Source organism: Carettochelys insculpta, chromosome 14 (assembly GCF_033958435.1).
Source record: "Carettochelys insculpta isolate YL-2023 chromosome 14, ASM3395843v1, whole genome shotgun sequence".
NCBI classification, from domain to species: Eukaryota; Metazoa; Chordata; order Testudines; family Carettochelyidae; genus Carettochelys; species Carettochelys insculpta.
In genome coordinates this window covers 8,704,516-8,724,905 of record NC_134150.1, presented here as the reverse complement: position 1 = coordinate 8,724,905, position 20,390 = coordinate 8,704,516, and the positions used below count along the sequence as shown (strand labels likewise).

At 52.4% G+C, this 20,390-nt stretch overlaps 1 protein-coding gene across 2 annotated transcripts in view; it reads left to right on the top strand.

The window, feature by feature from the left end:
* Window positions 1-18,846, top strand: part of DUS2 (dihydrouridine synthase 2) — a 133,101-nt gene extending 114,255 nt beyond the window's left edge. Inside the window, exons 16-17 of one of the 2 annotated variants that reach the window (XR_012647444.1) lie at window positions 8,789-8,937; window positions 18,832-18,846. Coding sequence is in view for 1 of the 2 variants with exons in the window: in XM_075008538.1 (XP_074864639.1) it covers window positions 8,789-8,816 (28 nt within the window). In the remaining variant the exon portion in view is untranslated. Of the gene's footprint in view, window positions 1-8,788; window positions 13,887-18,831 lie in introns of those variants that run through there. The other variant, XM_075008538.1, reaches the window with a different exon arrangement.
* Window positions 18,847-20,390: the final 1,544 nt, after the last annotated feature.

The window sequence follows — 20,390 nt, the reverse complement described above, 5'->3', positions numbered from 1 at the left end:
TTCTCCCCTTTATCGTCCCTGGTTTTCTTTTTATTACTGAACAAACTTTTTTATTACTATTGTTTTATTTGTACACATTACTTTTGTTCCACACATGTTGTATATAGTTTGTTCTTGTTTTATTTATAGTTAAAAAAAAAAGTTGTAAAAGAAAAAGCAGTTTAAGTTCAGCCACAAGTGCGTGCTGTCATTTGTCCAGGAAAAGTGGGAGGGGGGTGCGGTTGGGTGCTCCATGGTGTGGGCGTTGGGGCAGGGAGTGTTGTGGGGGAAGGGGTGGGCAGTGGGGGGCCTGGCAGAGTTCACCCTGCGGCCTCATCATCGAAGTGGGCCCGCAGGGCCTCCTCGACCCTGGTCCCTTCGGGGTCCACCTGCCGACTGGGGGCAGCGGGTGGCTGCAGGTCGGCCCTGCCGGCCTCCACAGCCCAGCCCTGGAAAAAGGTCTCCCCCTTGCTCTCCACCAAATTGTGCAGGGCGCAGCAGGCACCCACAATCGGGGATGTTGTTGGGGCCCGCATCCAGGCGGGTCAGGAGACATCTCCAGCGTCCTTTCAGGCGGCCAAATAAGCACTCCACCACCTGGCGCGTGTGGTTCAGGCCCTGGTTGAAGCGCTCCTGGCTAGCGGAGAGATGGCCCGTGTACGGGTGCATGAGCCAGGGCCGGAGTGGGTATGCCGCATCTGCGATGACGCAGAGGGGCATGGTGGTGTCCCCCAGAGGGATCTCCCACTGGGGGATGTAGGTCCCCGCCTCCAGCCGGCGGCACAGGCCCGAGTTCTGGAAAACCCGGGCGTCGTGGGTGCTGCCAGGCCAGCCCACATAAATGTCCTGGAAACGGCCCCGGCTGTCCACCAAGGCCTGGAGGACCACAGAATGGTAGCCCTTGCGATTAATGTAGCATCCTCCACTGTGATGCGGGGCGCGGATGGGGATGTGAGTCCCATCCAGAGCCCCGAAGCAATTGGGGAAGCCCAGGGTGGCAAAGGCTGCGATGGTGGCATCTGGGTCCCCCAGCCTCACGAGCCTGTGCAGGAGCATGGCATTGATGGCACACACAACCTGCAGGGAAAGCACATGGGAGAGCACCAATGAGGGGTGAGCAGGGTGTGCGTGGTCCTGCCCTGCCCTCTCCTGCCCTCCCCTCCCCTGCCCTCCTCTGCCTGGGCCCCCCTCCCCTGTCCTGCCTTACCTCCATGAGGACAGCCCCGACGGTGGCCTTGCCGACACCAAACTGCTGTCCCACGGATCGGTAGCTGTCTGGAGTGGCCAGCTTCCAGACAGCGATGCCGACCCGTTTCTCCACAGGGAGGGCACGCCGCATGGCAGTGTCCTGGTGCCTGAGTGCGGTGGTGAGCTACTGGCACAGCTCCATAAATGTCTGCCGGCTCATCCTGAAGTTCCTGAGCCAGCGGTCGTCGTCCCACTCCTCAAGCACCAGCCGCTCCCACCAGTCGGTGCTGGTGGGGTAGCTCCACAGCTGCCGGCGTGTGAGGCCGGGGGGGGCGGGGTGCTGCAGTGTTGGGGGTTGAGCCCTGCTGCCCTGGGGGCAGCTCCTCCTCCGGTGTAGCAAGGAGGTGCTCAGCTGCCTCCCGCATGGCATGGATCAGGGCAAGCCCTGCTCCTGCCGGGAGGGCTGGGTGGACCTCTGGCGGCTGCTGCTGCTGCTGCTGCTGCTGCTGCTGCTGCTGGGGGTCCATGACTGCGGCGCCCGGGGTCTGTGTGCCTATGGCTCCTCAGACCGCGTGCTGTGCAGGCTGAGTGTGTCTGGGAGGGGCCCTTTAAGGGAGCGGCTAGCTGTTGCCCCGGAAGCGCTAGTCTGCCCTGTGACCCTGTCTGCAGCTGTGCCTGGCATCCCTATTTCGATGTGTGCTACTTTGGCGTGTAGACGTTCCCTCGCTGCGCCTATTTCGATGTTGTGCTGCGCAACGTCGAAGTTGAACATCGACGTTGCCAGCCCTGGAGGACGTGTAGACGTTATTCATCGAAATAGACTATTTCGATGTAGGCTTCACGTGTAGACGTAGCCATTATGTGTTAGAGTTACACTGCCCTGCGATTTACACTTTTCAGGCTGACCTTTGTTGCACACAAAACTTGTGATGTAATTCCCCTGTGTCAGGGGGTCTGTGGATGCAAACTAAAAAGTTCTTAGTTTGCATTAATATATTTCTGTTTCAAGAGAACTGTGTTAGGGAGCCCTTTAGTTCATGCCTGCAATAGTCACAGAGGAGAGACAATGCATTGCTTTGGTGCACACTGCCATTAACACCCTTGTAGTCTGCAGGGCAGCAAGGACAAGCCTTAGTTGCTCTTCTGCCACTCTTCTTCTAACCTACTTTCTCCTCCTTTGTAGCTTTTTGCATCACTCACATCACTGAATTTACACTACATTCATTTGTGAGAATGGCACCTGCACCTAGCAGATCTGAGGTTTGCTCTAGATCTTAAAATAGGTTCTTATTCTGGGGAACAAAATGTCTTTTTTCCTAGAGACTGTTCTATTCAAGGTATTGGATTTTTTATTATAAAATAAAAAAATAAAATAAATGAATTAATAAAACCTTATTGTGACTCATCCACAATGCAATTTGTCACTTACATTTTCAGTATGCACTCAGCTAAAATAATGAATCTCTTTTCTGCATATTTCTTACATAAACTGGAGATGGCAAATGTTTTTTGTGCAAACGACAATTCCTGTGCTAGTGTATCCCAGCTGTACAGCTGCTGCACTACTTCATTCTTGCATAAGATGGCAATCCAGACCACAGCTTGGATTTTAAGAAGAAATTTAACACCAATCATAAGAAATGGTGGATCTGCTTAATTTAAGGTGGCCATGCTATGTGAATATGGTAGTCAGGTAATATTGACGGAAGTCGTTCAGTTATAAATATTTGTTTGGTAAAGGAATTTCTCTTCTACATAGTCCTTGCAATTTAGTGAAGCAATTGTTCTTTTCTGTCAAAGGTAAAAACATATGAGCTGCGTCTACACGTGCACGCTACTTCGAAGTAGCGGCACCAACTTCGAAATAGCGCCCGTCACGTCTACACGCGTCAGGCGCTATTTCGAAGTTAACTTCGACGTTAGGTGGCGAGACGTCGAAGTCGCTAACCTCATGAGGAGATAGGAATAGCGCCCTACTTCGACGTTCAACGTCGAAGTAGGGACCGTGTAGACGATCCGCGTCCCGCAACGTCGAAATTGCTGGGTCCTCCATGGCGGCCATCAGCTGGGGGGTTGAGAGATGCTCTCTCTCCAGCCCCTGCGGGGCTCTATGGTCACCGTGGGCAGCAGCCCTTAGTGCAGGGCTTCTGGCTGCTTCTGCGGCAGCTGGGGATCTATGCTGCAGGCACAGGGTCTGCAACCAGTTGTCAGCTCTGTGGATCTTGTGTTGTTTAGTGCAACTGTGTCTGGGAGGGGCCCTTTAAGGGAGCGGCTGGCTGTTGAGTCCGCCCTGTGACCCTGTCTGCAGCTGTGCCTGGCATCCCTATTTCGATGTGTGCTACTTTGACGTGTAGACGTTCCCTCGCTGCGCCTATTTCGATGTTGGGCTGAGCAACGTCAAAGTTGAACATCGACGTTGCCGGCCCTGGCGGACATGTAGACGTTATTCATCGAAATAGACTATTTCGATGTTGGCTGCACGTGTAGACGTAGCCATGGGCATCCATGCTTGATGATACTGGGATCAGAAAATATAGGTAACAATACTCTGCCAAACGTGTGAATTAACTCTATAGGATCTCTGTGTAGGGAGCAGCCTAGCTTCATTCAACTGCTGTATATACTCTGTTTATTTGTAATATGAATGAGAATGTAAAAGCTTTCATCTTCCAAGTCATTTAGCTTCCTAGTCTATTAGCTTGATTGTTTCCAAGTTGGACACTACCTCCTGAGGCCTTGTTGGTGGAATGTTTTTGGAATGTCCCAGGCTCCAAGCCCAACCCTGCCCTGGAATTTTAAGTTAAATGTTGGCAGTAAAAACGCTGAGTTTGAATATTTAAATTGTAGAGTTTCGCTACTACTGCATTTTCAGAAAGCTGACAAGTGTCAGCTCAGCTGCTGTCTGATTCAAAGAGTAAAAATGCCTTGTGGGTTTTCTTCCCTCCCAACCCTTGGAGTGGAAGTTCACTTTCCTGTTATGACCTGCAGAGGAGCACAGTTTTCCAAAGGCTTTAACCAGCAAGCCTGCAACTGGTCACAAACAGGTGCTGGCTTGTTAAAGAAACCCTCATTCAAAAAGTGTTTTGTCACTTCATTTGTCATCATCCCCACAGGCCCTATATATGTCATGGTATGTTTGTGTTGTTGTAAAACTCCCATGACTGGCCCAGGTCACCTGACTCAAACTCATAGGGCTTGGGCTGTCAGACTCGGGCTGGTATCTGGGTGCTGGGACCCTTCTCCCTTAGGTCTTAAAGCCCAGTGTCTGGTCCTAGCCACATCTTTTTTAATTTTATAATTAAACAGCTCGATCCATACAAGCCCAAGTCAGATGACCCCAGGGAGCCACAGAAGTTTTACTGCAGTGTAGACAATACCCTGAGGCTACGTCTACACGTGCACCCAACTTCGAAATAGCTTATTTCGATGTTGCGACATCGAAATAGGCTATTTCGATGAATAACGTCTACACGTCCTCCAGGGCTGGCAACGTCGATGTTCAACTTCGACGTTGCTCAGCCCAACATCGAAATAGGCACAGCGAGGGAACATCTACACGGCAAAGTAGCACACATCGAAATAAGGGAGCCAGGCACAGCTGCAGACAGGGTCACGGGGCGGACTCAACAGCAAGTCGCTCCCTTAAAGGGCCCCTCCAGACACACTTTCATTAAACAGTGCAAGATACACAGAGCCAACAACTAGTTGCAGACCCTGTATATGCAGCACGGACCCCCAGCTGCAGCAGCAGCAGCCAGAAGCCCTGGGCTAAGGGCTGCTGCCCACAGTGACCACAGAGCCCCTCAAGGGCTGGAGAGAGAGTATCTCTCAACCCCCCAGCTGATGGCCGCCATGGAGGACCCCGCTATTTCGATGTTGCGGGACGCGGATCGTCTACACGTCCCTACTTCGATGTTGAACGTCGAAGTAGGGCGCTATTCCCATCCGCTCATGGGGTTAGCGACTTCGACGTCTCGCCGCCTAACGTCGATTTCAACTTCGAAATAGCGCCCAACACGTGTAGACGTGACGGGCGCTATTTCGAAATTACTGCCGCTACTTCGAAGTAGCGTGCACGTGTAGACGCAGCCTGAGAGACCAACATAAGAAACAGGGAGCATGTTTGTAATGGTGTTTGCAAAAGGGGTTGGGGTAGTAGGAATTGTTCCAGGCTGGTGATATAGCTTGTAATGTTAGTTAGTGACCTCCCTGCTCATATGCAAGAACCTTATGTTTGAGTCTTACTCTATGTCTACACTATGAGATAAATTCAACTTTTAATAAATTAGATTTTTAACCTCGTTATGAATTCAAATTAAGTGTCAACAAAGCATCTTGAAATTGGACCCACCTTTTTTCTGTGCTGAGTTTCTGCGTCCCCATTGCCCTGTGCAAGTTCAACAGCGTGAGCAATGCATTGTGGGTACCTATCCCACAGTGCCTTAGCCCTGGTTGCTTGTGGGCATTTCATGTTGGAATCCCAGAATGCAAAACCCTGTCCCAGAATTCAGAGCACCAGTAACCGCGCAAAAACAAGCTGGAGATCATGCCATTTCCTGCTGTGTCATTCCGGTGCAAGCAGGGATCCCCAAATGCTTCAACCCATAGCCCACATCTTTTTGCAACCACACTGGCTGTCATGCAGTTTTGCCTTCAATTACAAAACTCAGTGACGGTTCAGTATCATAATGATGATGATGGTTTGGAAGAGCTCCACAGTCCAAGACCTCAGAGCTGCTGGCTGCCCTGGATGCATTGGTGACAGTGGAGCGGTTGTTTTGGACTCATCATTTTGGAGTCCTGGGACAACCAGCAGTGTGTGCAGAACTTGTACATGCACAAGTCCACTTTTATGGAACTTTGTGATGTGCCGGCCCCCACCCTGGAGCGCTGCAACACAAGAATGAGGCCGGCTTTAACTGTTCAGAAGCGAGTGGCAATCACACAGTGGAAGTTTGCAATGCCCAACAGTTACTGGTCAGTGGCAAATCAATTTGGTGTGGATAGATCTACAGTAGGGTCCGTGGTGATGGAGGTGGCCCACGCAATCTGTCGGCGTCTCCTCTAAGATGTGCAGGCAATAGTGGATGGCTTTGCTGCCCAGGGGTTTCCTAACTGTGGTGGGGCAATAGATGGTACCCACATCCCCATCATGTCCCCAGCCCACCTGACCTCTGAGTATTTAAACTGAAAGGGGTACTTCTTGATGGTGTTGCAGGGGTTGGTAGGTCACAAAGGTTGTGTCATTGACATCAACATTGGATGGTCAGGAAGGGTTCACAGTGCGTGCATCTTCGGAAATTCTGGGCTGTACAGAAAGGTCCTGGATGGGACTTTTTTCCCAGACCAGAAGATCACAATTGGTGACATGGAGATGCCTGTTATAATATTGGATAACCCTGCTTACCCTCTGCTCCCTTGCCTTATGAAGCCCTACACAGGAGCCCTGAACCCCACCAAGGAGAACTTCAATCACAGACTCAGCAGGTGTAGAATGGTGGTTGAATGCACATGTGGCCGTTTAAAAGCGAGGTTCAGATGCTTATTGACCCATTTGGACCTTTCTGAAACTAATGTCCCCACCATGATTACGGCATGCACTATTTTGCACCCTATTTGTGAATGCAGGTGGGAGACTTTCTCATCCATCTGGAATTCTGAAGCAGAGGCCATTGGCAAGGCTTACTTACAGCCACCTACACAACCAACCACCAGTAACTAGGGTGAGGCAGCAGCAATAAAGGATGCTTTAAAACATAGGTTCATGAATGATGTGTAACACACATGCTACCAATTCCAGTTCCAATAATTCCAAAAAATCATACCATGTCTTAATGAATGAATGCTTTTACTTGGTGGAGCGGGGTAAGTTGCAGTACGTAAAATGCATGTGGCAGGTAGCTGTGCCTTCAGCCCTCCCCCAACCCGCCAGGATCTGTCAGCCAGATGCAGCAGACCTGGGAGTATCAGTGGGCAGCTGTGCCTTCAGCCCTCCCCCAACCCATCTGGGTTCCCTGTGCCGCAGGTCCAATGTGGACCTCAAAATACCAGTGGGCAGTTGTGCCTTCAGTCCTCCCCCAACCCTTGTCATAATTTGTGTTGCCCACCACTCCTGCACACCACAAAATCACACTGAGCTCACAGGAATGATTTTATTTTGTGGGGAGGAGAGGTTTCAGTGGCAGGGAAAAGAAACCTTCTCAAAGGTGCTTGAATAGCCTTTTGCAGTGGCCCTTGGGCCTGGAAGGCCAGGCTATCCTTGCCCTCCCTCCTCATGTTCGGGGTCCATGACAACAGGGAGTGGGAGACCTCTCTTCAGGGGACTCTGGGCAGCAGGTATCGAATGACTCCTGCACTACTGTGTTGGGAGTTCCTCTGCAGCTGCAGCAGGGCACACAGGACCTCATTTTGCTCCGTAACTGCCGTTACAAGCTTTGACATGGCCTCAGGCTGCTTTGCCGCTTGCTGTTGCTGGACGTCAAGTATTCTCAGATGCCACTGAGCTGTACTATGATGCCACTGAGCAGTGTCCTTTGTCAGCTTAGTGTGTTCTGCTTCACTCCGCTCCATGCACTCTATGATAACATCCTGCTTGTGCCTTCCTTTCTGTTCCTCTCTCCTCCACTGGGCATTACATCTGGAAAGCGAAGGTCAAAATTAAGATAGAATTCACATAATGTGCTTTCAAATGGAATGACTCAGTCAACTGTCAGGGAAAGTTTCTTTTTTGAAGGCCGCCAAAGGCTTATTAAGCATGGGGTAGTAAGCGTACATTTCACATACATCATTTGCCATTGCTTATCCAGCGCGTTTCTTTGTGGACATGGTAAGCTATAAGCAATTGTCTGCTTTCCGGGGGAAAGGGAGAGCTGCAAAGCAGGGGAAGTTGCCAGGTGTCCTGGGGCAGGGAAGAAAAATTTCAGATGTTCCTGGAGCAGTCCTACCCAATGAGAAAACCGCATAGAGGGGGTGGTTAAAAAATGAAAATAAATGCTGGGTGGAAAGCAACATGAGAGGGGAGGCACCCATCATAGCCCCGCAGCCACCTGGTACCAGGAAGTCCTGAAAAATGAAAAGAAATGCTGGGTGCAAGAGGTTGTGGGAAGGGAGACGCCCATCACAGCCCAGCAGTCATGTGATGCTGGGGAATGCTTAAAAATACGTCTCTCATAGAGCTGGAAGGGACCTTGGGAGACCATCAAGTCCAGTCCCTTGCCTTCTTGGAATGACCAAGCACCATTCTTTCTTTTCTTTTTCCTAATTTGCTCTAAATCCTAAGCAGCCCCCTCAAGGATTAAATTTACAGTCCTGGGTTTAGCAGGCTAATGCTCAAACCACTGAGTTATCCCTCCCTGGACATGTATGTTCCAAAAATAAATGCTGGGTGGAAAGAGACATGGGAAAGGGCGACGCCCCAGAGAGCCCGGCAGCTGCCTCGCTTGTGATATTTCTGAAAAAAAAATGCTGTGTGGAAAGGGACATGGGAGGGGAGAAGCCCCACAGAGCCTGCAAACCGTGTTGGGCGGTGGGGAATGGAGCACCCACTGGCTGCTGCAGGCAAATATAAAGAGCAGGAAACATGTTAAAAAAAAATCTAATGCAAATTCCCATGCTTCTGTAGGTTGCCAAAGAAGACATCACCCTCCTAAAACTAACAGATATGGAGAAAGAACACCTATTCCTGCTGTGTGACTAAAGCCTGGAAAATTTGCTAAAATGCTGTGTAGCGCCATAACACCAGATCGCTATCTGGTTGCGTGGCATGGCAAGGTGTGCTACCGTGGAAGCTGCAACAAGTCAGGACTGCCCAAGAACCTCATTAAAAAAGTACAAGAGTGCCTGGATGAGGCCTTCGAGGAGATCTCCTAAAAGGAGAAGTGCTCCATCCCAGGAAACATTAACACGCTGTTCTGAGGGGCACAGAACCACAACAAACCTGTACCCATACCCAACCCTATACCTAACCACAACCCACATCTAGCGTGCAGAATAAATACTCATCAGAACAGCTTAGTCCAGGAGGGGACCAGTGTGGAGGTGATCGGTGTGGAGGGGACCAGTTCCAGGTCTATGGTGAAGAGCTCTGGGCTCTTGGGAAGAACTACCTCTGTCACCTGCTCATTAACCCCTTCCTCCTCCCCATTGCCCTCTTCCTCTAGGGCATCCAGGCTCCTTTCGGTTCCCCCTGAACTCCATACCAGGGCCTCCACCAGTGTCATAATTAAGGCTGGCCTCCATGGTGGGGTTGCTCCCCATAAGCACATGCAGCTGTTGATAATATTGGCAGGTTTGTGGAGCTACCCCTGAATGGTGGCTGGCTTCCCACACTTTTTGATAGGCCTGATGGAGTTCTTTCACCTTCACCCAGCATTGCACTGAGTACCAGGAGTGCCCTCAGGCGGTCATCTTGCACAACATCTGATCATAGATTGCTGTGTTTCTCTTGGCCACCTGCAGTCTCTTTACCAGTGATTGGTCTCCCCAAATTGCAAGAAGATGCAGAATCTCCTGATGGGTCCATGCTGGGTCTCTCTTGAGAGCCTGAGAACCACTAGACAGATCACTACCCTGAGTGCTCATGATTGCAGGAGATGGCTACTGATGCAATTGCTACCGATGTGGTGCAAAGGGCAAAGGAATTTTTTCATAATGGGCAGCCTTTATATTTGCAGAGCTGGGCGCTTCTGAATTCAAATTCAAATTCAATCAGAAATTTATGGGCTTCCTGTGACCTTCTTTGTGCACACCTGGATGGAGAGCAGTGCACAACAAAGTGGCCATACATGGAGGGCCCTCGCATAGCTTTGCGGGATACATATGGGACACTTCTAGATGCTAATAAACTCAGAACACGGCACTTCCACACTAGCCTTTTTTCAAAATTTGAAATTTGAAATTGACACTATACGGCTACGGCTACACGTGCAGCCAACATCGAAATAGCTTATTTCGATGTTGTGACATCGAAATAGTCTATTTCAATGAATAACGTCTACACGTCCTCCAGGGCCGGCAACATCGATGTTCAACTTCGACGTTGCTCAGCCCAACATCGAAATAGGCGCAGCGAGGGAACGTCTACACGTCAAAGTAGCACACATCGAAATAGGGATGCCAGGCACAGCTGCAGACAGGGTCACAGGGCGGACTCAACAGCAAGCCGCTCCCTTAAAGGGCCCCTCCCAGACACAGTTGCACTAAACAACACAAGATCCACAGAGCTGACAACTGGTTGCAGACCCTGTGCCTGCAGCATAGATCCCCAGCTGCCGCAGAAGCAGCCAGAAGCCCTGGGCTAAGGGCTGCTGCCCACGGTGACCATAGAGCCCCGCAGGGGCTGGAGAGAGAGCATCTCTCAACCCCCCAGCTGATGGCCACCATGGAGGACCCAGCAATTTTGACATTGCGGGACGCGGATCGTCTACACGGTCCCTACTTCGACGTTGAACGTCGAAGTAGGGCGCTATTCCTATCTCCTCATGAGGTTAGCGACTTCGACGTCTCGCCGCCTAACGTCGAAGTTGGTGCCGCTACTTCGAAGTAGCGTGCACGTGTAGATGCAGCTTACATGTCCCATAATATCAACATTTTGTTATCTGTGCTAAGGTTCAATAAATCAAGCTAATTGTATTAACAGCGAAGACAGTGATGTTTTACTATCGAGCTAATTCCCTTAAATTCAATTTTATCTCATAGTGTAGATGTAGCCTTATTGAGGACAGAGATGATGGAAAATCGTGAGGGCAACATGAGAAGCCTTTGAGAAGGGAATGCCTGTGGCGTTGATCAGCTGCTATAGAAGTCAAAACCAACCTTCCTGACTTGGAAAAATATTAATCTCAATGGCTGTCAAATAGCAGGCTGAAAAAAAATTACAACATTCATGTCTGTGTACAGTAAACCCTTGAAATGTGTGATTTTTGAGTTGTGCTTAAAGCGCGTTAATGCGAGTTAAGCGCATCTCAAAATCCCTCTCCCCCTGGCCCTGGCTCAACCCCTCCTGGCCCTGTGTGGCCCCGGTTCAACCTCCTCCAGCCCCCATTCAAAGCCCCCATGGCCCAGCTCTCCAACCCTGCTTGTGGCTGTGGCTCCAGATTCAAGCCCCCACCCTGATTCAGGCCCCCCGACCCTGTGGCCTGGGTCACCACCCATGCATGGCTTTGACTTATGACCCCTGCATCTGGCTCTGGCTCTGGCTCTGGCTCACCCCACCCCACCCCCGTTCAAACCCCACTGCTCCAGTTCAACCACCCCACGTACACACATGAGGTTCTGGCTTAACTCCACCCTACCTGCAGCCCTAACTCACCCCAGGCTTAACTCCCCTTCCCAAGGTCCCAACTGCCCCCCGCAGCCCAAGCTTTACCTTTCAAAGTAGCTCCAGGTGCTCCTGCTGCTTGCCGAGCTGCAGAATGTGTGTTCCACTGGGGAAGAAAGCTGCTCCCAACAGGTGAAATTCGAGTTGTGCGTGGGAACACAACCCTTGCCTAACTCAAGGGAGTACTGTATACTATTCACTTGATTATTGGCAAATGAAAATGGGAGTGCCGGAGAATTAATAGGAATCACCTGTTCAACAGTCATTAGATTGGTAAATAAGTGCCTTCTCCCTGCCCTCGGATGGTAGGGAAGAATCAGTTTTCCTGGTTATTTAATATGTTCATGTCTCATTCTGGCAAATCTGCTTTTTTAGTCCTGTGGCATTTTACAAAATACGTCGTTCACTCTGAATTTATTTTCCATTTCAGTTGCTCCAAACCAAATGACACAAGGAGTACAGATTTTGTGTGATTATGGGGCTGCCAATTTACTGTCTGTTTCCTGTTAATTGGAGATTATAAGAGAAACAGTGGTCATGTAACCTTGAGAGTGTGTGACTGGACCTGGGCACAAATCTGCTGTCTTGATTTGTAGCCACTAATCTTAGAGCCATGCACATATCTCTGATTGTCTGATAATACTGTCTGCTGGTTTACAAAATATTAACACAATATTTTCAGTAGGAATTTGGAGGAGAATGTTACTTTCCATATGTCAATGCCGATGAAACGATATGTTGGTAATTTTAACCCAGTTCTAATCCTGGGCTTTGGCTGTGGTCTTTCATCTTTCTTTGAGTTTTGAAACTGAGCTAAAACAAAGGAATCTGCCTCGGCCGTTACATCTGTGTAAGGGGTTGAAGAATGGCCGCTATGGCCCTCTTAAGCTGCTCTGGAAGAACAGGAATAACTTAAGAGAGAAAGAGGAGGCTTGAGGATGTGGAGAGCTGGTGCTGGGTAGAAGAGTTGTTAGGGAATACTGGAGCCGGAGTAGCCAGAGTTTGAAAATTACTTTACAAGGGTGAACTTCGACATCTGCGTGATGTTTTCCACAACGATGCCTTTGGGTGCTGAGCTCATGCAGCTCCCACAACAAAAATAATGTAATTCAACAATTTTCAATGGCTTGGGTGCATGAAGTTTTGGGCACAGTGTCCCTCCCATCAATGGCTGCTTGATGTCCTACATCCCACAAACTCCCTGAAGTCAACAAGGAGTTTCAATAGCAAAGATATACTAAGAAACCCTCCCTTCTGGGCACCCGATCAGATATGCAGCAGTTGGAGTACCTGGTTATCTCACAGAGTTTGCAAACTCTACATATGTAGGGGCTGTGCTCTGGCTGGGCCAAGGGTTCAGAAGACAAGCACTTTGAAATGTCTCCAATTCGTAGGAGATGAATTCTTTTCTGAAGACTTCATACTGAGCCTTAGATGCTGTCTCTGTGCTTTCTGGTATTTCCAGATGATGAAGGTTCTTTTAAATTCTCATTTATTGAAAGCAAACCTGGGAAACACCATGTAAATATTAAGGTGAGACAAATTTAACATTGCATCTCTAATCTTAATTCTGTCCCTGAACACACAAGGACATTCAAACCAATAGAATGTAACAATATATTTTAATCTTTGATGCACTGTTTACTATTCTGTATGTGCCAGGCAACCGTAGAAAGTCATTTGTATAAAAAATACAGTATAAACTGTAGTTTCACAACATTGTTCAGATTTAGTAAAACAGAGCAATCAGAAGAATGTGCTGGCATATATACCACGCACAAATTTGTAGCTAAATTAGCTCCTTAATTTTTGAGAGGAAAAACAGCTCTTTGATTTTGAAATTGTCACTTTACCTCCAGTATTTGTTGCACAATTTAATTACGGTAACAGTTACTAAAGAAGTATGTGCTTGACTGTGTGTTGACAATTGCAACAAGAATGCACCCCAACATGTGAATGAGTAAGAGAAGCTGGTTTTCAGCTAACCACTATTCATTAAAACCTTTTTAGGTCTCTTAATAATGGTTCAGTATATTTAAAATGTGTGTATATATAGGGAGATTGAATAGGGGTAAATATTGGAGAAATTGTGATGAAAGAGGAGATTTTATACATACGTAACCCAAGGCCAGTGCATTTCAACAGCAGCTCTGGGGGAACTACAAGTTGTGAACTACAAACTGCAGCATGCTGGGAGAACTCCTTAGTTCCTGCCAGGATGTGCCCTCTGTCCCCAGCAGGGTCTCAGCAGAGACTGAGCTGAAGCAGCGTGCAGGCTGCAGGCAGAGGAGCAGGGCTGCTGCATGTGATCCTATTTTGTGTGTTGTTTACAGAATAAAGTCTGTTCTTGGTGGTTTGTCTGAGTGGGTCTGGTCTGAGGTACATGCACATCAATACACAGTGCAGAGCACACCAAGGAGCCTCAGGCCTAGTCCCCCAGGTTATGTAAGAAATCACAGGGCTTCCCCTGTGCTGAATAACCTCACACTGGGCTAGTGAACAGGAGAGGTGGCACATGTATAGTAGAAATGCCCAGTCATTAGCTGGGATCCTAGTTGTCAAATAGAATAGCTGAAGTAGGTCACATAGTATAGATTAGATCTAAGATCCTAAAACAGGAAAATTGTGTCCCATCACCTGAGCAGACCCACCCAGGAGACGTGGCTGAAACAGCCACTCCACTGGCTTTCTCCAGTTCCTCACTGGACGAAATGGGGGTGAGTACCTTGGTGTTAGGTCCCCCCAATGGATTTTCACATCTTATAGGACCTCCTTCATAGAGTGGCCCACAGCCTCCACCCCCTATTGAGGAGGTCAGTGAGCAGGATGACCCCCATGGTCAACATTCTGGCCCCAGAGAGTCACGTGTGGCCTTCCCTATTCATATAACAATTTTGATATCTGCTAAGACAATCTGACAGATCGACCCCAGCTTCCAGCCCCACCCCCACTGTGAATAGCCTGCATTAATTCAGTGGTTCCCAACCTCTTCGCTAGAGCGGACCCCAATTGCCACCCCAAACCATGGACTCCCCAAAGCCCTCCCAAACTGTTTGCCAACCCCCATCAAAGCAAATTCTAGCTGCTATGTACACTTCATTAAATGAAAAAGTGAACTACCACATAAACTCTTGGACCACAATTAATATTATTATTGGAAAATATTTTAAAATGATTGTATGGTCATTTTAATTTATTTTATTTTTTGCACAAACCCCCTACAAAACTCTCTCTGAACCCCACACTGGGAACCATTGCATTAATGCAAATACTCTGTTCCTGTCAGGGAGTGAAAATACCTTTTCATGCACCCTTCGCCCACTCCCTGGAGGTGGAGGCTGTTAATGAGAGGAGAGGTAGGGCTACCAAGCTCTGGCTCTTAAATATACGGAAATTAAGGGCCTAGAATTGTTTGGTAGAAAGGTCTATTCCATGTGGGGGGACTGCTTCACCGGGTGGCTAACCAGACAGCCATCCTGAGTTGCTATAATTATAATTTGTGGGCCTCCCTCCTCAGATTTAAGGACTTGTTGTCCCAGGTTTGTGGGATGAGTTTCCCACCCTCATTCAAAATGATAAACCAATGTCACACACATGACTCCAGGCCTCCTTGGTCACAGGGAATGCTGCTTGCAGGGTGATGGCCTAGGGCTGCTGTGCAGTCTCCCCCACCCCTCTCCCCAAGGTCCTACAAACTATCCAGAACCTCCTGTTTGATGGGACAGGACTGTTTACTGAGCAAACTAATTCCTGCCTCCATGGTTTAAACAACTTGTGTAATTCTGTGAAGTCCTTGGGCACACATATGCCTATCTTCAGCCGTCCTTCCCTCCTAGAGGTTGTCCCAACTTCTCCCACCAGGGCTACGTCTACACATGAAGCCTACATCGAAGTAGCCTATTTCAATGAATAACGTCTACACGTCCTCCAGGGCTGGCAACGTCGATGTTCAACATCGACGTTGCGCAGCACCACATCGAAATAGGCGCAGCGAGGGAACGTCTACACGCCACAGTAGCACACATCGAAATAAGGGTGCCAGGCACAGCTGCAGACAGGGTCACAGGGCGGACTTAACAGCCAGCCACTCCCTTAAAGGGCCCCTCCCAGACACACTTGCACTAAACAGCACAAGATACACAGAGCCGACAACGAGTTGCAGACCCTGTGCATGCAGCATGAATCCCCCACTGCAGCAGCAGCAGCCAGAAGCCCTGGGCTAAGGGCTGCTGCACACGGTGACCATAGAGCCCCACACGGGCTGGAGAGACAGCGTCTCTCAACCCCCCAGCTGATGGCTGCCATGGAGGACCACACAATTTCGACGTTGCGGGACGCGGATCGTCTACACAGTCCCTACTTCGACGTTGAACGTTGAAGTAGGGCGCTATTCCTATCTCCTCATGAGGTTAGCGACTTCGACGTCTCGCCGCCTAACGTCGAAGTTAACTTCGAAATAGCGCCCGACGCGTGTAGCCGTGACGGGCGCTATTTCGATGTTAGTGCCGCTACTTCGAAGTAGCATGCACGTGTAGACACAGCTCAGAGGCCCCACTACTCTTGGTGAAACTCCTTCTGTCCACAGTCCAGGGCCCACCAGGGCCAGCCCAAACCCTTCTCGGGGCCAAAGCAATCTTTTTGAAGGTGCTAGTGCAGCCAGATACTTCTCTGCTTTTCCTCAACAGACTCTCCTGGTCTTTCCAGGATTGGTCAGCTGTCACATTTGATCATTGGGATCTGGATGATAGTGCTGGACTATGCTATCCCTTTCCTTTCTGCCCATTCTCTGATACATCGTCCAGGTTTACCCCTCTTCGGATGATTGGCTCCTGAGGGGTTGTGCCTCCTGCCAGGTAGAGGCTCTGGTGACTTTCACCAGAGAGACCCTGGACAGGTTGGGTCTCATGTTCAATCTATGGAAGTCCTTGAAGTCTCTGACTCGGATAGAATTTATCAGGGTGGTACTCGATGCCACCAAGGCCGTGGGCATGTCTGTCTGATCACTGCTTTGAGACTCCATCCTGACTCCTTCACTCCCTGTCCAACCTTTCCATGACCACAGGGCAGATGTGCTTCCACTTGTTGGGACATGTGGCAGCATGCATGTACATGGTTCCCTTTGCCATGTGATGCCTTTATTCCCTCCAGTCATGGCTTGTGTCAGTTGTCTGGGACAGGACAGTATGGACACGGTCATCACGGTGCCCATCACATCTCCTATGCTCTTTGCTGATAGCTTAATCCTCAAGTGGTGTTAATTGGCGTTCCTTTCCATGCCCCACAGCCCACAACGTCTCTGGTAACAGACCTGTCCTCTTTGGGTGGAGGAACCCATCTGGGGCAGCTTACCACTCAGGCAGTACAGACAGTGGCAGAGTTGTCCCTCCACATCAATAGCTGCGTCTACACGTGCACGCTACTTCGAAGTAGCGGCACTAACTTCGAAATAGCACCCGTCACGTCTACATGCGTCGGGCGCTATTTCGAAGTTAACTTCGACGTTAGGCGGCGAGACATCGAAGTCGCTAACCTCATGAGGAGATAGGAATAGCGCCCTACTTCGACGTTCAACGTCGAAGTAGGGACAGTGTAGACGATCCGCGTCCCGCAACGTCGAAATTGACGGGTCCTCCATGGCGCCCATCAGCTGGGGGGTTGAGAGACGCTCTCTCCAGCCCCGCAGCTCACTGGTGGCCGCGTGGAGTGGCCCCTTAAAGGTCCCCTCCCCCGCCCTGACTGCAGGAGGCTGAGGCAACGTGCAGGCTCCTGCCTGCACACGCGGCGGCGAGCCTGCACAGCCCTCAGCCCCTGACAGCAGCCATGGCTGCCCAGCAGCCCCCCCAGCGCCCCCAGGGGACCCCCCCCAAGAGGAGCCACAGCAGCCAGGGCAGCCAGAGGGCCACGCAGTCTGGGAAGCGGCAGCGGGGCCCCTCTTGGACGGAGGCCGAGATGCGGGACCTGCTGGGGCTCTGGAGCGAGGAGGAGGTGCTCCAGGTAATGGGGAGCAAGAGGCGGAACGCGGATGCGTTCGCTCAGCTGGCCGACGGCCTGGCTGCCCGGGGTCACCCTGCTCGCACTCTGGACCATGTCCGGAGTAAGGTCAAGGAGCTGCGGCAGGGTTACGCCCGGGCCCGGGATGCGGCCAGCCGATCTGGGGCCGCCCCCGTCACTTGCCCCTTTTACAGGGAGCTCAGGGACATCCTGGGCTCCCGGCACACCTCCTCCCCTCCGGCCACCCTTGACACCTCGGCTGACGAGCCTGAGCAGGCCCTGCAACCGGGCTCCGCCCCGGAGGTAAGCCCCGCACCCCGGGGGCCCCCCCTGGAGGCCATCCCCGGGACATCGCGGCAGGAGGAGGAGGAGGAGGAGGAGGGGGGCTCCTCCTCCACCGATTCCAGCCTGCAGATCCTCCTCCTGCCATCCCGGAGCAGCAGCAGGGCCTCCGACCCCCGGGGATCTCCGGACCGTGGGAGCGGACCCACAGGTAGGTACCCCTCTCTGGTGGACACCCCGGGGCTTGAGGGGCAGGGGGAACAGAGATGTGTCCAGGGCCCCCCACACGCTCACATGGCCATGGCCCCAAGGACACCAGGGCCATGGCCCTCACAGCACTGCAGCCATCGGCCCCTGCCCCCCGCCACCCTGCATGACAGTGCCATGCCCCATCCCCGGGCCAGGGGGGAGCGGAACCTCGAGGGGCCCCCGGGCGGAGGGGGTGGGACACCCCGCAGCAGCAGCATGCGATGGAGTGGGGGGAGTGCCAAAGGGAGACTCAGCCTACATATGAGCCACCCGAGCCGAGGAGCTCCCAGGGCCAAAGGAGGATCCTGGCGCTACAGCTGGCAGGTGACACCTCTGCCCTGAACAAACAGGAGGGAGGAGCCGAGCTGGCTTGGAATTGGGGGGCGAGGGCGGGGGCCACAGGTAGAGGCTAGGGGAAGGGAGAGCTGGTAGGCAGCCAGCCAGAGGAGGGGGAAAGCTGCATCCCAGAGGGGCCCCCCTTGGGGTCTTCTCCCCACGACGGGTTGGAAGGACTGTCTCTTCCGACAGCTGGTGCTGTCACTCCTGCCAGAAACTGGCCATCTGTGGCCTAAGAAACCTCTCCTGCTCTCAGACCCTGCGGGGTGAAGTGAGAGTCGCTCCCACCAGGGGACGGGCTGCAGGGCAGGGGGACCCCTGAACCCCATCCATCACAGCAGCATCTCCCGGGGACGGGGATGGGGAACCTGCAGCACAGGGCGGGGGGGGACAAAGGCCACGGCTCGGGGCCCACACTAACGCCTGTCTCCATTCTTCTTTCCCCCCTCCTCTCCTGTGTCCTGCACCTGCACCTGCACCATCCGAAGGACCGGAAGAGAGCGCCGGCGAGGCATCGGTCGTCCCGGAGACCCCTCCGGGACCCTCGCTCCAGGGCAGCCCCTCGGCCGAGGAACGACCGGCCCCGCGGAGGGCCAGACGGCGGACCCCGCGCCTGCTACCAGCGGCGGCCACAGACCCCCAGCTGCTGGCCATCCTCTGCCGGCAGCTGGAGGTCTCGGAGCAGCACCTCCGGCTGCAGGAGGAGGCGCTGGCCTGGCGCAGAGAGGCATGGGGGGCCTTTCTGGATACCATCAATCGGCTGATTGATTCCCTGGCCCCCCATGCCGCGCCGGCCGCGCCACCGCCCGCCATGCCCGCTCCTACAGCCCCACCACCGGCTGCTCCAGCCGTCGCCGGGCCGTCCGCCGTCGCCCCACCACCTCCCCGCGAGGGCCACCGCGCCGAGGGACCCCTGGAGCCACCCGCGACTCGCTGGCGCCGCTACCTTCCGGTGGAGCCCGCTCCCACCCAGCCGCGCACCAGACTGCAGGCCCGCCGGAGCTCCCGGCCGGCCACGCCCACTGCTGGGCTGTAGGGGCGAGGGGCCCGGGACGTGGCCCCCCCCCTTGTTGGACAGACTTTGGGGACTGGGTGGGTGGTGGGGGGGTTTCCCCTGTTTGCCCCGTTCCCCCCTGTACATAGTTCTCCCCGTTCTCCCTGCTTTTTGTTTTTCTTTTGATGGCGCACAGTGCTTTCATTTTTATTGTTGTACATAGTTTTATTTGTGCCCATCTTGGTTTTGTTGAATGTTTGTCCCTCCTTTTTGGTTTCTGTTTCACATATATATTTTTTTTTATATAAAAAACAAAAAAATTCGTGAGGACAAAAAAAACATTTACGTTCACCCACAAGTTCGTGCTGTCATTTCTCCTGCACAAGTGGGGGGGGGGCGGTGGGGTGCTCCATGGTGTGGGCGTTGGGGCAGGAGTGTGGGGGAGGAAGGGGCGGACAGTAGGGGGCCTGGGCACAGTTCACCCCGCGGCCTGGTCGTCGAAGTGGGCCCGCAGGGCCTCCCGGACCCGGGTCCCCTCTGGGTCCACCTGCCGACTGGGGGCAGCAGGTGGCTGCACGTGTGCCCTGCCGGCCTCGGCGGCCCAGCCCTGAAGAAAGCTCTCCCCCTTGCTCTCCACGAGGTTGTGCAGGGCGCAGCAGGCACCCACAATCTGGGGGATGTTGTTGGGGCTGGCATCCAGGCGGGTGAGGAGACATCGCCATCGTCCCTTGAGGCGGCCAAATGAGCGCTCCACCACCTGGCGCGCACGGTTCAGGCGCTCGTTGAAGCGCTGCTGGCTGGCGGAGAGGTGGCCCGTGTAGGGGCGCATGAGCCACGGCCGGAGGGGGTAGGCCGCATCCGTGATGATGCAGAAGGGCATGGTGGTGTCCCCCAGAGGGATCTCCCGCTGGGGGATGTAGGTCCCTGCCTCCAGCCGGCGGCACAGGCCTGAATTGCGGAACACCCGGGCGTCGTGGGTGCTGCCAGGCCAGCCCACGTAAATGTCCTGGAACCGTCCCCGGCTGTCCACCAAGGCCTGCAGGACGACTGAAT